General features: G+C 35.1%; 1 protein-coding gene and 1 long non-coding RNA gene across 4 annotated transcripts; both read right to left on the reverse strand.

Annotated features, from left to right (window-relative positions):
• Window positions 1-3,582: 3,582 nt before the first annotated feature.
• LOC137054649 (uncharacterized) lies at window positions 3,583-6,382 on the reverse strand. Of its 2 annotated transcripts, XR_010899970.1 has the most exons (4): window positions 6,324-6,362; window positions 5,567-5,640; window positions 4,845-4,967; window positions 3,583-4,022 (listed from the first exon to the last, which is right to left on the reverse strand). It is a non-coding gene; the product is annotated as an uncharacterized lncRNA (long non-coding RNA). The 2 variants fall into 2 exon arrangements; XR_010899969.1 differs by having other exon boundaries at window positions 5,567-6,382.
• Window positions 6,383-7,894: 1,512 nt separating this feature from the next.
• Window positions 7,895-17,146, reverse strand: dhps (deoxyhypusine synthase). 2 transcript variants are annotated; one of them, XM_067429025.1, is made up of 10 exons: window positions 17,024-17,146; window positions 16,461-16,664; window positions 13,881-14,036; window positions 13,646-13,767; window positions 13,459-13,555; window positions 10,862-10,948; window positions 10,679-10,784; window positions 10,487-10,590; window positions 10,279-10,404; window positions 7,895-10,168 (listed from the first exon to the last, which is right to left on the reverse strand). In XM_067429025.1, the coding sequence occupies exons 2-10, from the start codon at window positions 16,653-16,655 to the stop codon at window positions 10,073-10,075; spliced, it is 1,089 nt and encodes a 362-aa protein (XP_067285126.1). In that variant the 5' UTR covers window positions 16,656-16,664; window positions 17,024-17,146; the 3' UTR covers window positions 7,895-10,072. The 2 variants fall into 2 exon arrangements, with proteins under 2 accessions (XP_067285126.1, XP_067285127.1); XM_067429026.1 differs by having other exon boundaries at window positions 16,461-16,661; window positions 17,024-17,119.
• Between the last annotated feature and the right edge of the window lie 1,015 nt (window positions 17,147-18,161).

Raw genomic sequence — 18,161 nt, forward strand, 5'->3', positions numbered from 1 at the left:
TTTAATTATGAAACTACTGTAAATTTTAAATTGATTGAAAGGTTATGGTAGGGTAGATTTTCTAGCTATAATTACCATAGTATTTGATAATATATAATTTAATTTATGTTTTACTAATAGCTGTTTTTCATACTTAATTTTCAAAGCAATACAAGTCGTAAAAACATTTCATGCATAAACATAATATAAATATACTTGAAAAGAACTTGTAGTATAGTATGCTTAACTGCGGGATGTGGTTTGTAGTACTGCGGGATAAAGACAGACCTTTCTCTGAACATCTGTTTTGAATAAACTGAACGCACCACTCACTGAGCAATTCACTTTTAAAGCCGCATAACGTACAAGAAGCAATATAATATCATTGAGCAGAAATGGCTTCAGAATGCTTAGACTCTTATCGCACAAGTACTTCTTTGGTGCTTTTCTGTCCTTTTTAAGATTTTAGGATCATGTATGTGTTCACTGTACAGCGCCGACATTCTCCTAAACATGTTCCACAGATGAAAAAAAGAAAGTCCTACAGGTTTGGAATGAATAACTCTAGGGTGAGTAAGTAAAGATAATGGCAAAACGTTCATTTTTGGCCAAACTCTCCTCTTTTTTGTCCCAGCTGTTTGCTATCTGTCTGCTGTGTTGTTTGCTGTTCTCACAGAGCCCTCGTGCATGATGTGTTAGGACAGATATAGAAGAGTAGGACCCAGTCTCAGACAGAATGACATAAACCTGGACCCTCCTCTTCTGCCGGCCAGGGGAATTCCTGGCAGAGTGATTTTTAAACCTAATGACTGAATCACATTGCCAGGGATTTCCAATGGCTTGTGTGAGGGACTCGACTGGGAGACTGCAGACACGCCAGATATATATGCAGGGCAAACACACACACACACCTGAACACATGAGACACCATTACGCTAATCCTGAAGGAATGCGTACCGTCTCGCACATGCACACACACGGGTTAGTGGTGACAGAAGTGCAAATTCAAGTGCATTTATATGCGGGTTGTGTGGTGCCAGGACTTAACCCACTTGTGAACACTGCATTGAACTTCTGTTCACAGTGGTTAAGTTCTGCCATCTTGGAACCGAAATCAGCAAAGAAGTTAGTGCTGGCATTGCCTTTGTTAATAGCTACTAGTTTAATCAAACTAATTGTATGCACACTGAGTACTGTGACATATCACTGCATGTATAACATTAGAACTGTATTAAAGATGCACAGCGACTTGACTCTTTGAGGATCATCTCAGAATTATCTCTAACCAGTGTTTTGCCGAATTCTGTGACCCTAGTAGGCGCTGCATTGAGCTAATCCGACTTACTCCCAACCCTAATCACTACAGTGCCCATAGGGTCACAGAATTTTGGGACTACACAAGCATCTGTGAATGACAGATCAATCCCACACTGTTGTGACGGCCGCTGTTATGCCGAATTCTGACCCCCTGCCAGATTATTACCCCCTTGTATTGGTAGGTTTAGGAGTAGATGTGGGGGAGGGGTTAGGCAATCAATGAGGGGGGTAATAATTTGGCAGGGGGGGGGTCGAAATTCTGCATAACACATGTTTTTATCTTGTCCGTTGGTATAATCTTAATATCAGATGTGCAGCACAATTCACAATAGCCATAACCTGAAAATAAAAATACTTTGGATAAAAATCTTTGTTGGTTTTGAAAAAATTCCCAAGTGCTTTTTTTAGGTGTCAGACCATCTAACAACAGCAATGCAACCAAAGTAGCATACAAATATTCACATTATATTCCATATTTTGAAAAGACACTTTTACCAACCCATATTTTTCCAGAGTCCTCTTTTGTTCATATGTCATTCAAATTAAATAAATTATTTTAAAATTATGACCTGTGAAGCTTTTTGACCTTTATTTATTTATTTATTTATTGAGTGTAAGAATTATTTTATTTTATTAAATCAATAGTTTAAAAATACATTTTTAAAATGGATCAATTTAATATTGGTGCTTTTCGAAAGTTATAAGTGTTAACTCCTTTTTAATCAGTCAATCAACCAGTGGTGAACCACTGTCCTATGTTTAATCTTAACCATTATAAGAGTAAAATGATTGGCGGAAATTAAAAAATTTCCATGACCAATAAAAGATTTTGACCCAGGAACACATCTTTATGAGATTAAATTGTAATAGGGAAACAAATGTATCTTTTTAGATGTTTTCAGATGTTGGAATAAGATATTGCATGCTTTTTATACGTTTCCAACTGTTAGATGAAATATGTTTGTAATAAATAAAAGCAATCTAAAAAAAACCTCTTCAGTATGTGAGTTTTCAAAGCGTAATGGGGCAACTTGTTGCAAGAGGCCATATTATTAGTACCAGAAGTCTCTAAAAAACAAAGCAAAAGCATGATGTATTCATGCAAATAGGAATAAACAGCAAAGACGATCTTAATGTCAAAGTTTACCAACAGGGATGTTTAGGACAGTTGCTAAGTGACCACACATGTCCGAGCTAAATCTGAACTTCAGAGGCCCAGTTTCAATAAAAACTCTTCAAATGTGGCAGAGCAGCCATTTGGAAATTGTTTGTTTCCAAGGCCCAAATGATGCCTTAAACGCAAAACAATGGGGTAAAACATGGTCCAGTGAGTCATCTTTATCCGTACTTCCTGCATCCAGACGGGTTTATCTTACGGGAAAATCTAAAAGATGCCTGCAGCCGCAACACGAGCTGTGAAACATGGTGGGAGATCTGTAATCGGACGGGTGGGCAGCCGTCTCACATGTAACAGCGAACCAGGGTCATGAACGCCATCCTATAATGTTCCAGCTAGAATTCAAGAGTGATTTGATGAACGGCAGAATCAAGTCAAACTTCGTCCACTGCCAAACCAAAACATCATTGAACCATTACTTAAAGTTTGGAAGAACATAGATTCCCATCGCCTTTCACTCTCAAAGGCTTTTCCTCATGAAGAACAATGTGCTGAAGATAGATATAAAGGTCTTAATATCATATTGCATATTATATGCTTTAGATATCTCCATTATTTTATCAACCTCATCTAGAAGCAGATCAGTGAGGCTGGTTTCTGTCTGTTTGCTTGTCTTTCTCCATGGTAAACTAATAGCATATTGTTGCCACCTTCATGATAAAATGATTTAGCTTTTTATATTGTTTTCCCTCATTTATAAGCCACTTTGGGAAAATGCTAAATTATCTCATTACCAATTAAAATACCTCAATTTCTGATATTTTGTATTGTGTGTATATATTTTATATATATATATGACACCTGATGATAAGCTGAAGGAGAAACAATAACTTTTATATATATTATATATATATATATATATATATATATATATATATATATATATATATATATATATATATATATATATATAACAAATTATTGTGTTTAATTACATTTAATAATAATTTCTAATATATATATATATATATATATATATATATATATATATATATATAATGTATATATAAATGTACATAAATAAACAAAAATGTACATCATGGAAACATTTAACTTTACATTTTTGAATTACAGTACTGAGAATCCAGTGTGACTCAAAAGTAGAATGTTTGATATAGTAATGAGAAATTGAAGGTAAAATGAGCTTAACTGTCATTTAAATATTTTATGGAAAATTATGTCTCGGTGCAAAATATATGTCTGGGTGCGTGTTGTCACGGCATTCTGCATGAGTCATAAATACTCAAGGTTATTGTGTGACACTCAAGGTTTCAATCTTCATGTCTTTATCTCAGTTGCATGTTTTTAATGTGCTGTGTGTGTGTGAGCACTGGTCTCTCTCTCTGTTCTACCTCAGTGTGCTGGTCTCTCTCTCTCTCTCTCTCTCTCTCTCTCTCTCTCTCTCTCTCTCTCTCTCTCTCTGCTGTCCGTCAGCAGGCTGGTCTCCTGTGCCTGCTGTGCTGATAATCAGTGGATTGCTGCAGCTGGCTCAGTTCAGCAGGAACAGGAGCCTAGTCTTCTCTCTGTGGCCTTCTGCTCCAAACACACACTGATAACACACAGAGAGAGGACTGTTATCCAAGCTTCAGGTATGACAATGCAAAATACATATCTACATATTCACTGTCCATAATGATAAAAAAACATTTAATATCCACATTTTGCCCCAGCAAGTAGCTAAATAATGTTACACAATATAAATTCATTCATTGGTTTGATATGTACTGTATTGTCTATTTTAACAATAAATAAAATACTTTGCAAAAATCTGTTTTACTAGTACGTGTCCACTTTTTTTTGAAAAAATAAATTGTAATAAGTTAACATAGTTTGAAATGATTCATTTGAAAATGTATATTTGTACATAATCTGAGGTAATTAACCAAAGGGTATGAGTTAAATAATTAATGCAAATATATATTAGAATATATTAGAAATATAACACCTTTGTTGCTCCAGGGGGGCAGTTCCTGCATGTATTAAGGGTATTAGAAGTGATCTTAGACAAATATATATATATTGTGATCATGTGATCATCCAGCATATCCCAAAGCTGCTCTATGGATGTACAATAACTGAAGCTCTGTCCCAGGATCAAGTGAACTGCCTACAGAGGTGGTATGTTAAGGCCTCAGAGGTGCACTCCCGACATGAATATTGTTACAGAAATCAACTTGTGTCTTGTTAAGTCAAAAGGCAACATAACATATATTATTCTTCATGGACAAGCTAAATCCATTTCTTTTCAGAGGACTAAAAAAAAAAAAAAAAAATTGTGAAACTAGGCTATTTGCATTGCAGAGAATGTCCTGTTTCTTTTCAGTCTATAGTTAGAAAAGAATTGTGTCATATTTCAGAAACTTCTTAGCACCTGTGCTTTTCGTTTGTTCATCATTTATCTTCTGCTTCTGTCACGTTCGATTCTCTGTGAAATTCCCCAAACGGTAAACACTGAAATGTGTCAATGGCTTTCATTTTTTTCCCCCAGCTGCAACTGAGGGCCTGCAATTGGAAAATACAGCAAGTGACCATGGAAACCAAAATACATACACATACAATACGTACAAATACAGATTTTTCTATGTTTGATCACCAAACCACAAGAGGAACTTTGATCTGAGTTGGTTTAGAAATCAGTTCTAAGTATAATCCACTATGTTGTCCTTTAAGCGTTAACAAACAATACCTGAGGATGTGTCATGTTCCTCTAAAATCTTCCTTAAAATGTATTTTTTTTAAATCTAATAAAAATCCATACATAACATGTGAATATATAAATTGATAAAACAATTCAAATGTGTTTGCAGTTTTCAATTTGTTTGTAAAAAAAAAAAAGTAAATACATCAACTGGATTTGTTTTACATCAGTGGTGTGCAGTAGTGTTCTGAAATAGGTGAGGCATTTATTATTTGTTTAAAATAAATTATATATAAACATGTGAGGACTTTTTTTATTTTACATCCATTCCAAAATAACTAAATGCAGTAACAATTTAAACAACATAATATTTGTGAAATGATGTTCAGCAGCTGACCTTATTCAGAGCGACGCCATGACAGGTATGAAAGCAAGGTTGTGACAAATAAACTTACCGTGTTTATTATATTGCCGGGATTGTTTTGACTACTGAATTTTCTTGTAAAGATATGTTGGCAGTGCTTCTCGTCTGCAGAACAACCCAAAAACACATTTAATAACAGAACATACCAGTGACGAGATGCAGCTTGAGTCTCAAAGATTGCGCTTCTGTGAACAAGAGCTAACGTTATAGCATTAGCAGCCAACTTAGTTTGGCATCATCAGTCAGGTATACATGATTGGCCACGTAAAAAAAACACAGTCATGATGTTTCCAGGCCATTTCAAGTTTGTATTTGATGTGACATAATGCAGTATATAATGTTGCAGGCAGACTTCCAGCCACGAATTTGTAGCGTTCCCGGCAGTCACGCCAAACTGCCTGAGCAGGGAATTGCGGTAGCTAGATGTAGAGAAAGCACGGCGGACCAAAGGCTTATGCTCATTTACAATCCAAAGGTGCTTACTCCTTGCTTATTTGAGAGAAAGGGATGAGAGGAAACGACGCATAAAACAATAGACTTAGGCTACAACTTTTATTTTACGTTATTTGTATATCCGTAGAGGGGCTCCCATTGTTGTTTCTTGGTCTATGGGGCGTCAGAGCGCAACTGGGAGTAACGTAAGTTACATCGATCTAGCGCGAGTACACGAATGGGAAGGCACGGGTTTAAACTGCCGTTCCAGTGCACTTTCACGGCTTACGGGTTGCCTGGAGCGCAGTCAAACTGGCCGAGTAGTTAATTACTTTTTAAGTAAGACTTCCCATTACCGCCATTATGTTGTTCATTTATGCCGATTCGCAAACGCGTACGAAAACTGGAGGCGAGTTTTTTTCCCCGCACTAACCGATCATATCCAATCATAGCGCGATGGAGCCTTTGCTCACGTGACTTCCCCTTATCTGCATTCGCTGTTGGAACGAGTGATTTATACACTTTTTTGGTGTTTTTTTTGTTTATTTTTTATGTGGGTTATTATCTCATCCAAGGCCCTGCATCCCTTTTTGGTTATTATATATATATATATATATATATATATATATATATATATATATATATATATATATATATATATATATATATATATATATATATATATATATATATATACCATTTATTATTTACACCTGCAAATATATATATAACAATATTTTACCTTTTTGCAGGTGGAAATTACAATGGGGATTATGGGATATTCCATTAGGCGTTGTTAGAGATTAAATATATCTGAAAAAGGCCACACATTCATTCACGAGCGTCTGTAGTCCAGGTGTGCACACTAGTGATGTAAATCATGTAAATCTGCTCGTGTGGAGAATAAGCGCCGGATGTTTGCTCACACTAAAGCTTTCTCCATGGCTACGAAGAAACCCGTCTGTCAGCGCGAGCAGATGCGTCAGTGTTCGCACTGACATCATCGCACTTCCTGTTTCTAAGAGGACAGCCAAGGAAACTTTATTTGTAAGTAACTAAAGTCACCTCTTGGGCTCTTCGCCACGCTTTCCCTTTCAACAGGGCTTTATTTTATTATTATTATTAATTATTATTAATTATTATTATTATTATTATTTTAAATTACACCTTTATAGGTTTGTGATGTTCGATGGGGGGGGGGGGTGTCACCATGGGAACATAACAGGTAAACAGAGCGTGAGATAAGAGGATGAGGTGCTCTGAGCAAACCAGCATATTCTCACTCACACTACAAGACTCTGCACATAAACCCACCCACATATGGATAGCCCTGCACTTTACACCATCCCCGTTTATCTACACATTCAGAGTTCAGATACAATTAGCTAGAAGTGTGGAAATAGGGATGTTCATTGTTTGGAAGAAATCAATATTTGTTCTGAATTCAATTCAAATTCAATTTGGCTTAAATCATTAATTATCTTTTAAATGTGTTTATTTATTATTTTATGAATGATAAGAATCATAATATGCAAGTATTTATTCAATCTTCCAGGCCTTTCTTCTTAAGACAAACTACAAAAGAAAAAATGACTAAGGTGGACTTTAAGTAAGACAGCTGGTGCACATACTTTTCCATTCACAGACTTTGTGTAAATTTCCTCCTGATAAATCCTTCCACACACATTATAAATTGTATAGGGTTAGGAAAAAGCCATGTCTCTAGAGCAACACGCAACTCATCTTCTGCAGGACTTTAATAAACATTCATCCCAGTAAAGCAAACACAAGAACAGGAGAGCATTTCCAAATGGGACAATAATGGAGAAAAATGAAAATCCATAACATGGAGGAACATTTTACTGGAATTTAGCCTAATGTGCTTCAGTGTAAGATTAGATTTAAAAAAAAAAAAAAAAGTGCCCTATCTAGCATACATTTTGAAGCTTTAAGTAAAAGGCTAAAGATAGGCTATAGTCCCACAAATTCAACTCCACCATCATTAGCACTTTGTTTTTATTTAAAAACATTGTCCCAGATATAGAATACTTTATAAGAGAAGCATAATAAGGCTGTAAAAGCAGACTCAGTTTACTTGCTCGTTGTAATGACATTTAATGTCCCGACTGCCTCTGTAGTCCCATTTAGCCACTTGTTTTTTCAAAATGCGTAAAAGCTTTAAAAAATCAAGTGGGGTAATATTGATGTATTTTATGTTGTAGAAAAAAATGTGAAAGTGTCTTGAGCTTGTGTTCACCACAGACCTTATTTGGAGCTATTTAACCAAAATCCCATTCAAAAATCCCTTTGACTTCGGGACGACAGAACCAGAAGTGCTAAAATACTAACACTTTTTTGGCCTAAAAAAAGTGATGTTATACCTGCACCACTCTATTAAAGCAACATTTTTTTAATAATTGAAAAATATGTAAAACAATGGTATTTGGGGTAAAGCGTCCCTGCTGTTGGGGGCGAAAGGCACAATAATTACCATGATAAACAGCCACTGACTTTTCCATTTGTTGGCGACATGTACTGTCAACTTTACAGATTATGATTTAATTCCAGACAAAAATCTGTTGCTCCATTATTGGTTAATATAAACAAATGGGAGTAATAAAACATTTTTCTTAAAGTAAGCCCCATTGCACACTACAACTTACTGAAATGTATCATTTTGAAAAATGTCAATAAAACAGATTTTGGACTATGCCACATAATGTTGCATTTACCTTAGAAAAGTACATTTCATCCTTTCCATGAACTCTATAGTAAGAGAGAAAAAAAAGAAAATCAAAATGACAAAACACAATATTACATATTGATTGTATTTTTACTTGTTTATATTATAAGTGTTATAAAAAGTTGCTTAAATGCAGCTGTAGACAAATCAGTTGTTTGTTTTTAACCTTTAATAACAGTTCCCTGTACAGTTTACAACATTAGTAGAGATTTGTTTCCCCTTTTAGAAAAATGAACATGTCGCCTACTGTATATTCATGTATATATCAAAATGAATCATACTGAATTGCAAGCTTATGAATCATTATTCCCCCGCAGTAATAAATCTCACTCCAAGCTGAACTAAAGCTGGTTCAAGTATTGGATCCTGTCTTGAATTAAGCTTCTGCTAAATGCATTCATGTGAAAGTGAAATGAAAACCATTCTGCCAAACAATATACATATCCAAATTTTCAGTTTCATGTCACAACTACCTAGATACACCTATAAAATTGACTTCCAAAAAAACAAAAAACGGAAACCTATCCTAAATAAAAGGCTTTGCATGCAAGTTTCAGGTAGGCACTATTTAGGTCAAGACAAAGATTACTTATCACTGAAAGTTCAAATGTTCAAAACGGAATGTGAAACTATGCTAACAAAGCCAAGACATTCATTAGGTCATTGACATTTAGGTCAAAACACTTGATTTGCACACTTACTACAGCTGAGCAAATGTTATCACAATTTCATCTCGACTACTGGTTTCCACAGAACAGCTAAAAACAGTATAAATCTCTAGTTTCTCACTGTAATTAAATAAACTGTTTATACACTCCCGGCCAAGTGAAGTCATTTAAAAGAGCCTTTTGTGAAGAACAAAAAATGTACAGTAGTGGATTGGGACACACAGTTGGATTACAGGTGCTGAATCACAACTGCCCTCTGGTGGCTGTAAAGTGACAGAACAATAAAGATGCATACATTTTTTTAAAGAGATAAATACAGACACAGAATGTGTCTTAAATTATTTTATCTTTCAACTCTCTTCATTCATGTCCATGCATTGTAGCAACCATATAATAACTAAGTAATGCAGGTTAAGGAATAAATAATTTTTGAAAACTAAGAGCATAAACATCCAGATAAAAGTATATATAAAATACTTATATATAAAAACTAGTGAACTAAAAAAAAGAAACAACTGTAAATTAAACACTGCAATTTTGTTTTTGAACATTTTACCAGACACAAAGACTTGACATAAAATATGCTTGTTTAAATGCATTACTAGCCATGAATTTAAGCATTCAAACTGTCTGTACAGAAACACAGTGACGTGGGGTAAAGCGCTGAAATAGGTTTTGCAAGAGAAAGGCACCATCAATCGCTCTTCTTTTCCTTAATCAACCTGTTGGCGTTGTGTGCAAAAGTTTCTGCCACTAAAAGTGGAAACACTAAAGAAGCATCAGCATAAACCTGCAAAGAAACACAACAGATCATCATGGGACCATATTTATAACATGCAACATAAGATAAGAAGAATATTGCTGGTGTGATTGAAGAGCATGCTAACATATGAATCTTACTTTTACAGGTGACGCATCCATGCGGATCTTCCCCCAAGAGACAGCTTCATCTGGCCGGGCGCCGGAGTCAGAGCCGTCAAACTCCTGCCCAGTGTTGACAAACACTGCGAAATCTGCTCCATTCCTCTGAGAACCAGCAAAAACAGTTGAGATATTTTATTTGGAAAAAGTCAAACATCATTGTGGGTTTTTGGGTTAATCTGATTACCATTAGATTAGCGTTGGAGATATGATGTTTGACGAGACCTCCTCCCAGAATGATCATCCCTGTGCTCTTGGCAAACACGGCCTTGCTGTTCAACCGCCGAATATCTGAAGTACACAAAATGATCATAATCATATGACAAATGTGTGTAAAATAATCTCCAGATTGTGTTCACAACACATTTTGGGCACTCACCCTCCACAATGTCAAGCACTAGTCCAGGGTTCTTATACGAGTGGAAGTAGATCATATCACCCAATGAGCCGTCAGTGAGGGCAGGACTAAACACTGGGATGTCATTCTGGAAAAACAATCATTAGGATTTCAATTTGAGGAAGGGATGATAAAGCTGACTTTAGTCTGCATTTCAAACATTACCTTATAGGCCCAGTAGTACACAGATTCTGGGTTGTTGATTTCTTTGCCAAGTCTGTGGATCATTTTGGAGGGTGTCCAGTGTGTGCCCTGATGTAAAAACATTTTTTAACAATATTGCATATTCTCCTACAAAAAAAAAAAACTTTAATATTTAAGCCAAATTCTGAGCCACAGCAAATAAACTGAAATAAATGTATTTTATCCCCTCTGCTTTTGTTCTAGCATCATTTGATCATAAATAGGCACATTTAGAAATATTTAGACACCAAAGGGAAATAAATGAATTTACACAAATATTTTACCACCCTAATTTAATAGAAAAAATAACAACATCTAAAAACATTTAACAATGATACACACACACTCACACAGCCACACACACACACACAAAACAAATATGTAATATGCAAGCCAAAAGCTGGGCCACACAAAAATATGAATACAATTATTTTATTTGCTATCACTCTTGTTTATATTCCAGCACTATTTAGTCCCAAATATGCATTTCTACCAATATTTAACCACCTTATTTATACAGTCTTGTTCAAAATAATAGCAGTACAATGTGACTAACCAGAAAAATCACGGTTTTTCGTATATTTTTTTATTGCTACGTGGCAAACAAGTTACCAGTAGGTTCAGTAGATTCTCAGAAAACAAATGAGACCCAGCATTCTTCTTCTTCTTCTTCTTCGGCTAATTGGCGGTTCGCATTCTTAATAAGAGCATTACCGCCATCTACTGTAGGTAATGAATCAGAGGCATTAGACCCAGCATTCATGATATGCACGCTCTTAAGGCTGTGCAATTGGGCAATTAGTTAAATTAGTTGAAAGGGGTGTGTTCAAAAAAATAGCAGTGTGGCATTCAATCACTGAGGTCATCAATTTTGTGAAGAAACAGGTGTGAATCAGGTGGCCCCTATTTAAGGATGAAGCCAACACTTGTTGAACATGCATTTGAAAGCTGAGGAAAATGGGTCGTTCAAGACATTGTTCAGAAGAACAGCGTACTTTGATTAAAAAGTTGATTAGAGAGGGGAAAACCTATAAAGAGGTGCAAAAAATGATAGGCTGTTCAGCTAAAATGATCTCCAATGCCTTAAAATGGAGAGCAAAACCAGAGAGACGTGGAAGAAAACGGAAGACAACCATCAAAATGGATAGAAGAATAACCAGAATGGCAAAGGCTCAGCCAATGATCACCTCCAGGATGATCAAAGACAGTCTGGAGTTACCTGTAAGTACTGTGACAGTTAGAAGACGTCTATGTGAAGCTAATCTATTTTCAAGAATCCCCCGCAAAGTCCCTCTGTTAAAAAAAAGGCATGTGCAGAAGAGGTTACAATTTGCCAAAGAACACATCAACTGGCCTAAAGAGAAATGGAGGAACATTTTGTGGACTGATGAGAGTAAAATTGTTCTTTTTGGGTCCAAGGGCCACAGGCAGTTTGTGAGACGACCCCCAAACTCTGAATTCAAGCCACAGTACACAGTGAAGACAGTGAAGCATGGAGGTGCAAGCATCATGATATGGGCATGTTTCTCCTACTATGGTGTTGGGCCTATTTATCGCATACCAGGGATCATGGATCAGTTTGCATATGTTAAAATACTTGAAGAGGTCATGTTGCCCTATGCTGAAGAGGACATGCCCTTGAAACGGTTGTTTCAACAAGACAATGACCCAAAACACACTAGTAAACGGGCAAAGTCTTGGTTCCAAACCAAAAAAAATTAGTGTTATGGAGTGGCCAGCCCAATCTCCAGACCTTAATCCAATTGAGAACTTGTGGGGTGATATCAAAAATGCTGTTTCTGAAGCAAAACCAAGAAATGTGAACGAATTGTGGAATGTTGTTAAAGAATCATGGAGTGGAATAACAGCTGAGAGGTGCCACAAGTTGGTTGACTCCATGCCACAAAGATGTCAAGCAGTTTTAAAAAACTGTGGTCATACAACTAAATATTAGTTTAGTGATTCACAGGATTGCTAAATCCCAGAAAAAAAAAATGTTTGTACAAAATAGTTTTGAGTTTGTACAGTCAAAGGTAGACACTGCTATTTTTTTGAACACACCCCTTTCAACTAATTGCCAATTGCACAGCCTTAAGAGCGTGCATATCATGAATGCTGGGTCTTGTTTGTTTTCTGACAATCTACTGAACCTACTGGTAACTTGTTTGCCACGTAGCAATAAAAAATATAATAAAAACCTTGATTATTCTGGTTAGTCACATTGTACTGCTATTATTTTGAACAAGACTATATATATATATATATATATATATATATATATATATATATATATATATATATATATATATTATATATATATAAATTCACCTTTTGTTCCAGCACCATTTAACCACCACAATAAATTAAAATAATATACTTTTTGTTCCAGCACCATTTGGTCCAAAAATACATAGTTACAAATATTTAACCATCCAATTTAATAAAGTAGTAACATAACTTATATTTTTTATATTAAATTAAATTAACCTTTTGTTCCAAAATACGCATTTTTACAAATATTTAACCCCCTGACTTAATAAAATAAAATAAAAGTAAAATAAAAAAATTTAACTTCTGACCTCTGTTTTTTGTTCCAGCACTATTTGGTCCAGAATAGGCATCAGCCAGTCTTCAAACTTACAGTAATTATCATTTGGTACCAGGAGATTACCTATTCTGTGACAAAGTGAAATGTATTAATCATTAAATGTATTAATAATTACATATAAACACCACAATAATCTAATCAGGAACCATTTTTTTTACCTATTAATGCCTTGCTGTCGTAGCTCTTTGCCTTTTAGACTGAACTCTCCAAGGTAAGTGGGTGCTAAACATTTGATAAAGTCTTCTTCAATCCCTCCTGCTGTGGTCACTATTACATCTACCTACAAAAAAATCAAACAATTCAACATAAATACATTATTTTTATGTTCTTATTTTATAACAACAGAATACCAAAAAGCATAAGTGTTTCTTTAAAGTCACTGGGTGTTCGTACCATTCTGTGCTGTACGAGGTAGCGAATACTCTCTCGCACACCGGAGCTAATCAGGTTTGATGTGTAACCCAAGAAAATGGTGCATCCTGAACCAGACTGATGTGAATCTTCACAGCCCTCGAGCTCCTCCTGCAGCGGCTCCAGTCTCTTCTCTATCTGCTCCAAACACAGATGCACGAGATGTGAGGATGAATCAATGCTGGAGCTCATGGCATCTAGTTTATGATTTTAAGAGCTACAAGATTGGCAGTATAAGACTTTACACAAAGGCAATTCGTAATTGATAAAAACAAGCCCACAAACAAATTGCGATTCTACTTATACCTTTATTGTTAAAAGGGTCATGAACTGGCCTTTAAAAAAAATGTATACTGTTATCTGAGGTCAACTTATGACATCCGCGTGGTTTATACATTCAAAAACATAATGAATAAGTAATAGGTTATTTTCTACACAGGTTTTAAACGCTCTCTCATGGAATGCTCGGATTTTATGGACGTGGTCGCACTGAAGACCACTGCTATGATTGGATACCAGTTTTGCATTATAATGAGCTTCGACTCCATTGTCAATACATGTGGGGAATTGTTTTGAAAACTTCCTATGTGGAAAAATGGCAACCGGAATGATTTGCCCACAGGGCTCACAAAATGTCTTTATCAAACAAACACAATGATTTCCATCTCATCCACCTGCAATTGATTGGAATGTAAAAAAAATGTATTACTTGGTCCGCCTGATCAGCGGATATAACCACAAATCATTAACACACACACACAAGCCAAGTAGCCTACGTGCATCAGAAAAAGGTTGCTGTTTCCAACGATTTTATTTTTCCTTCACATATCAAGTCAAGTGAGTGAACAACACACATCAATATAGGAATGTTATTTCACAATTTAAGATAAAATAATTTAGCAAGCCCTGGCGAGTCTACATGTTCGACCCAAATTTCCTGATCCTGATTCGCAGGACAATAACCAACGACACCTCAAACACAAAGGACACTCCAGACTGTGACTCTGACAGTGTGGCGAGTTATGTTCAATTAGACACAGATCTTTAACAGTGCAGTACTGTCACATATAAAACACGTTTAACTCACATAAGTGTGTTGCATCATTCCTGTCAGGTCCAATATAGCATTGGTTTCAAACAAATCTTTGGTGAAACCAAACCAACAAATGCACATTGTCTTGCCCACGTGAACTGGAACGTAATTCAAAATAAAGTTCAACAGCATTCCTAATATTGGAATCCGAAGGAAGCTTGACTGTTTTCTCCCATAACCAGGCACTCTATTTTGTAATCTTCAATGGTATGTTTATTGCTTGGTAGCTCAATCTGGTTAGCACCACATAGGCCAATGTTATTTATCTAAAACATGTCAGGCATGACAGTGGGTGTGGCTACACAATTAGGTGTTCATCTTCGTTTAAGGCGGCCTTTTAATGCTCTCTGACGTCACAGGGAAGCACATTCGCAGATCGATCGTTTTCCGGGTCTGACGTCAATAAAAGCTTTTCTTTTACTAACAAGTATGTTTTCATATTATAGTCTTTTATTACCATGACTTTTGATATATCAAAAGTTCAAGTGAAAGTTGATTTCTCAATTCATGACCCCTTTAAGTCATATTTTTTTAAAGCAACACTATAACTTTTGGTGCTCTTTAATAAACAGACCTACATGCATCTTGAAGAACATTGTAGCCGCCACGCAGGGACCGTGCTATGCCGCAGTGGTGTGACCTGAACCGACGAAAATAGTCTGAATATAAACACTTATTATAGGTGCACCATAGTGATTATACACCGTAGTGAAATTGTCAATTTTGAGCACAAAAAGATACATAGTGTTGCTTTAAGTTATAATGTTCTTTTTTACCATATAGATAAGCTATCAGTATTTGATGTACCATTTAAATATGAATATACAGTGGCCCCCAAAAAGCATTTCGACACTCAAGTGACAGTTTATTTCTGAATTCCATTGTATTAGATAAACCATTTCAATTCAGGTTAATATTATTAAAATATATACAGTATATTATCTCAGTGTAGACGTCTCCTCTGCTCACCAAGGCTGCATTTATTAAAATCACAAATGCTGTAATATTGTGAAATATTGCAATTTAAGAAAACTTTCCTATTTGATTAATCAAAATTTCTGATTATCAATATTGAAAACAGTTGTGATGCTTCATATTTTTGTGAAAACCATGATAGATTTTATCAGGATTCTTTGATAGAAGGTTCAGAAGAACAGCATTTATTTGATATTGAAAGATTTTGTAACATTGTACATTTATTTATACATTTTTTTGATCAATTTAATAAATCCTTACTGAATAAAAGTATTAATTTATTTATTTTTATTAAAAATGTACCCCAAACTTTTGTATTGTAGTGGATCAGTTTCCACAAAAGTACAAGCAGCAATAACCGTCTTCAGAATTGATAACACGAAAAAGCACCAAATCATCATATTAGATCTCATTGTTAATACAGTGTGTGAGGGAAGAGAGCATCAGACAGTTACTCTAATGAACACAGAGCTTTGAGTCTGGCACTCACACACCATCTTATTGATCTCCTGCACGGCCTGACCGAAGCTGCTGGCCTGGAAGCCCGTGGTGAGGTAGGACTGCAGCAGGGCTTTATGATCCACCCCCTGGTTGAAGTCATAGCCTTTAATCTGGGGCATGTCCTGGGGCAGAGGACTGCTCTCCATTAACACAGCATCCCTCGCCACGGAGGGAGCCTGATGAGCCATGATGATCTACTGCCACAAAACAAATTATAAATGCTAGTAATAATAGCTACAGCGTAGTGTACACACATATATACACACATATATGTAATAATACATAATTTAATACAGTTTGACCAGGGATCATGCTCCGATATACCATGTTACTATGGTCATTTACTTTGGTATTGATGTGGAGCTTCAAAGAATACCATGGTCTTACCATAGTACAATGTATATTCTACCACAGCTCATTTCAACAAATCATGTCTGACGTTACTAAAAGTAGTTTGAGACATATTTGACCAAGCAGCTATTAAATGACGCAAGTATAAATACACATTCTGTTTGTTTTCTATTTAGTTGTAGCTGTAAAGCAATATTACACTCACCCCAGTAGTTAAATATGCAATACCCAGTTTGTTAATATAGGGTATCGCTGATCTCACTCACAGCACCGCACACTTGATCATCCACATGTGCCAAACCACTACGGTAAGCGCAGAGGAACAAACTAAATACAAAACGCGAAGGGTATGCACCGTCATTTTCTGTTAGATTTAGCTTTGATTGCGAATGAGCAGTCGTAGGCTATATATATATATATATATATATATATATATATATATATATATATATATATATATATATATATATATATATATATATATATATATATATATATATATATATATATATATATATATATATATATATATATATATATATATATATATATATATAGCCTACGACTGCTCAGAAAAATATTTCTAACAAAATAAAATAGGCTAAATAAAAACAAATAAACATTTCATTCTAAAACCGTGGGTCATTATTATTCGTAATAACATAAGATGTATATATTTAATCCATTAAATCCCCCAAAAATAAATAAATAAATGAATAAATAAATGAATAAATAAATGAATAAATGAATAAATGAATAAATGAATAAATGAATAAATGAATAAATAAATAAATAAATAAATAGTTGAAGTTGAAAATTTTTATGTCTGCTCGCAATTGTGACTGGTGGTAGAACACAGGGACCAAGCAATTAGTTTAAAGACTGGGTTAAATTGTTTAAATGAGTTCGTTTTATTCCACCAACATAAAGCTGGTCTGGCTCAGTTTCAAAATAGCACTCCTATATGCAACAGTACGGCACAAATAACCAAATAAATTTATGACAAAATTACAAATTATAGGAAACCGGAAGGTAATTATTATAAACTTCATTATACACCAAAACAAAACAATAAATAAGAATAGCTAGACATAATATAAGTATAGATAGACAGACATAAGATAGACAATAAACAAAGTATAGATAGACAGACATAAGATAGACAATAAACAAAGTATAGATAGACAGACATAAGATAGACAATAAACAAAGTATAGATAGACAGAAATAAGTATAGATATATATACGAAAATAAAGAAGTACAGATAGATAGATAGATAGATAGATAGATAGATAGATAGATAGATAGATAGATAGATAGATAGATAGATAGATAGATAGAT

Source organism: Pseudorasbora parva, chromosome 2 (assembly GCF_024679245.1).
Source record: "Pseudorasbora parva isolate DD20220531a chromosome 2, ASM2467924v1, whole genome shotgun sequence".
Lineage (NCBI taxonomy): Eukaryota > Metazoa > Chordata > Actinopteri > Cypriniformes > Gobionidae > Pseudorasbora > Pseudorasbora parva.

Bases quoted from the DNA above. Each gene is read 5' to 3' on its own strand.
- dhps (XM_067429025.1), bottom strand. From the start codon at position 16,655: ATGGCTCATCAGGCTCCCTCCGTGGCGAGGGATGCTGTGTTAATGGAG. The intron at 10,785-10,861 runs GTAATGTTTGAA...TTGTTTTTCCAG, and splicing joins TGTACTACTGGGCCTATAAG to AATGACATCCCAGTGTTTAG. The intron at 10,169-10,278 runs GTAAGATTCATA...GTTTCTTTGCAG, and splicing joins TGGATGCGTCACCTGTAAAA to GTTTATGCTGATGCTTCTTT.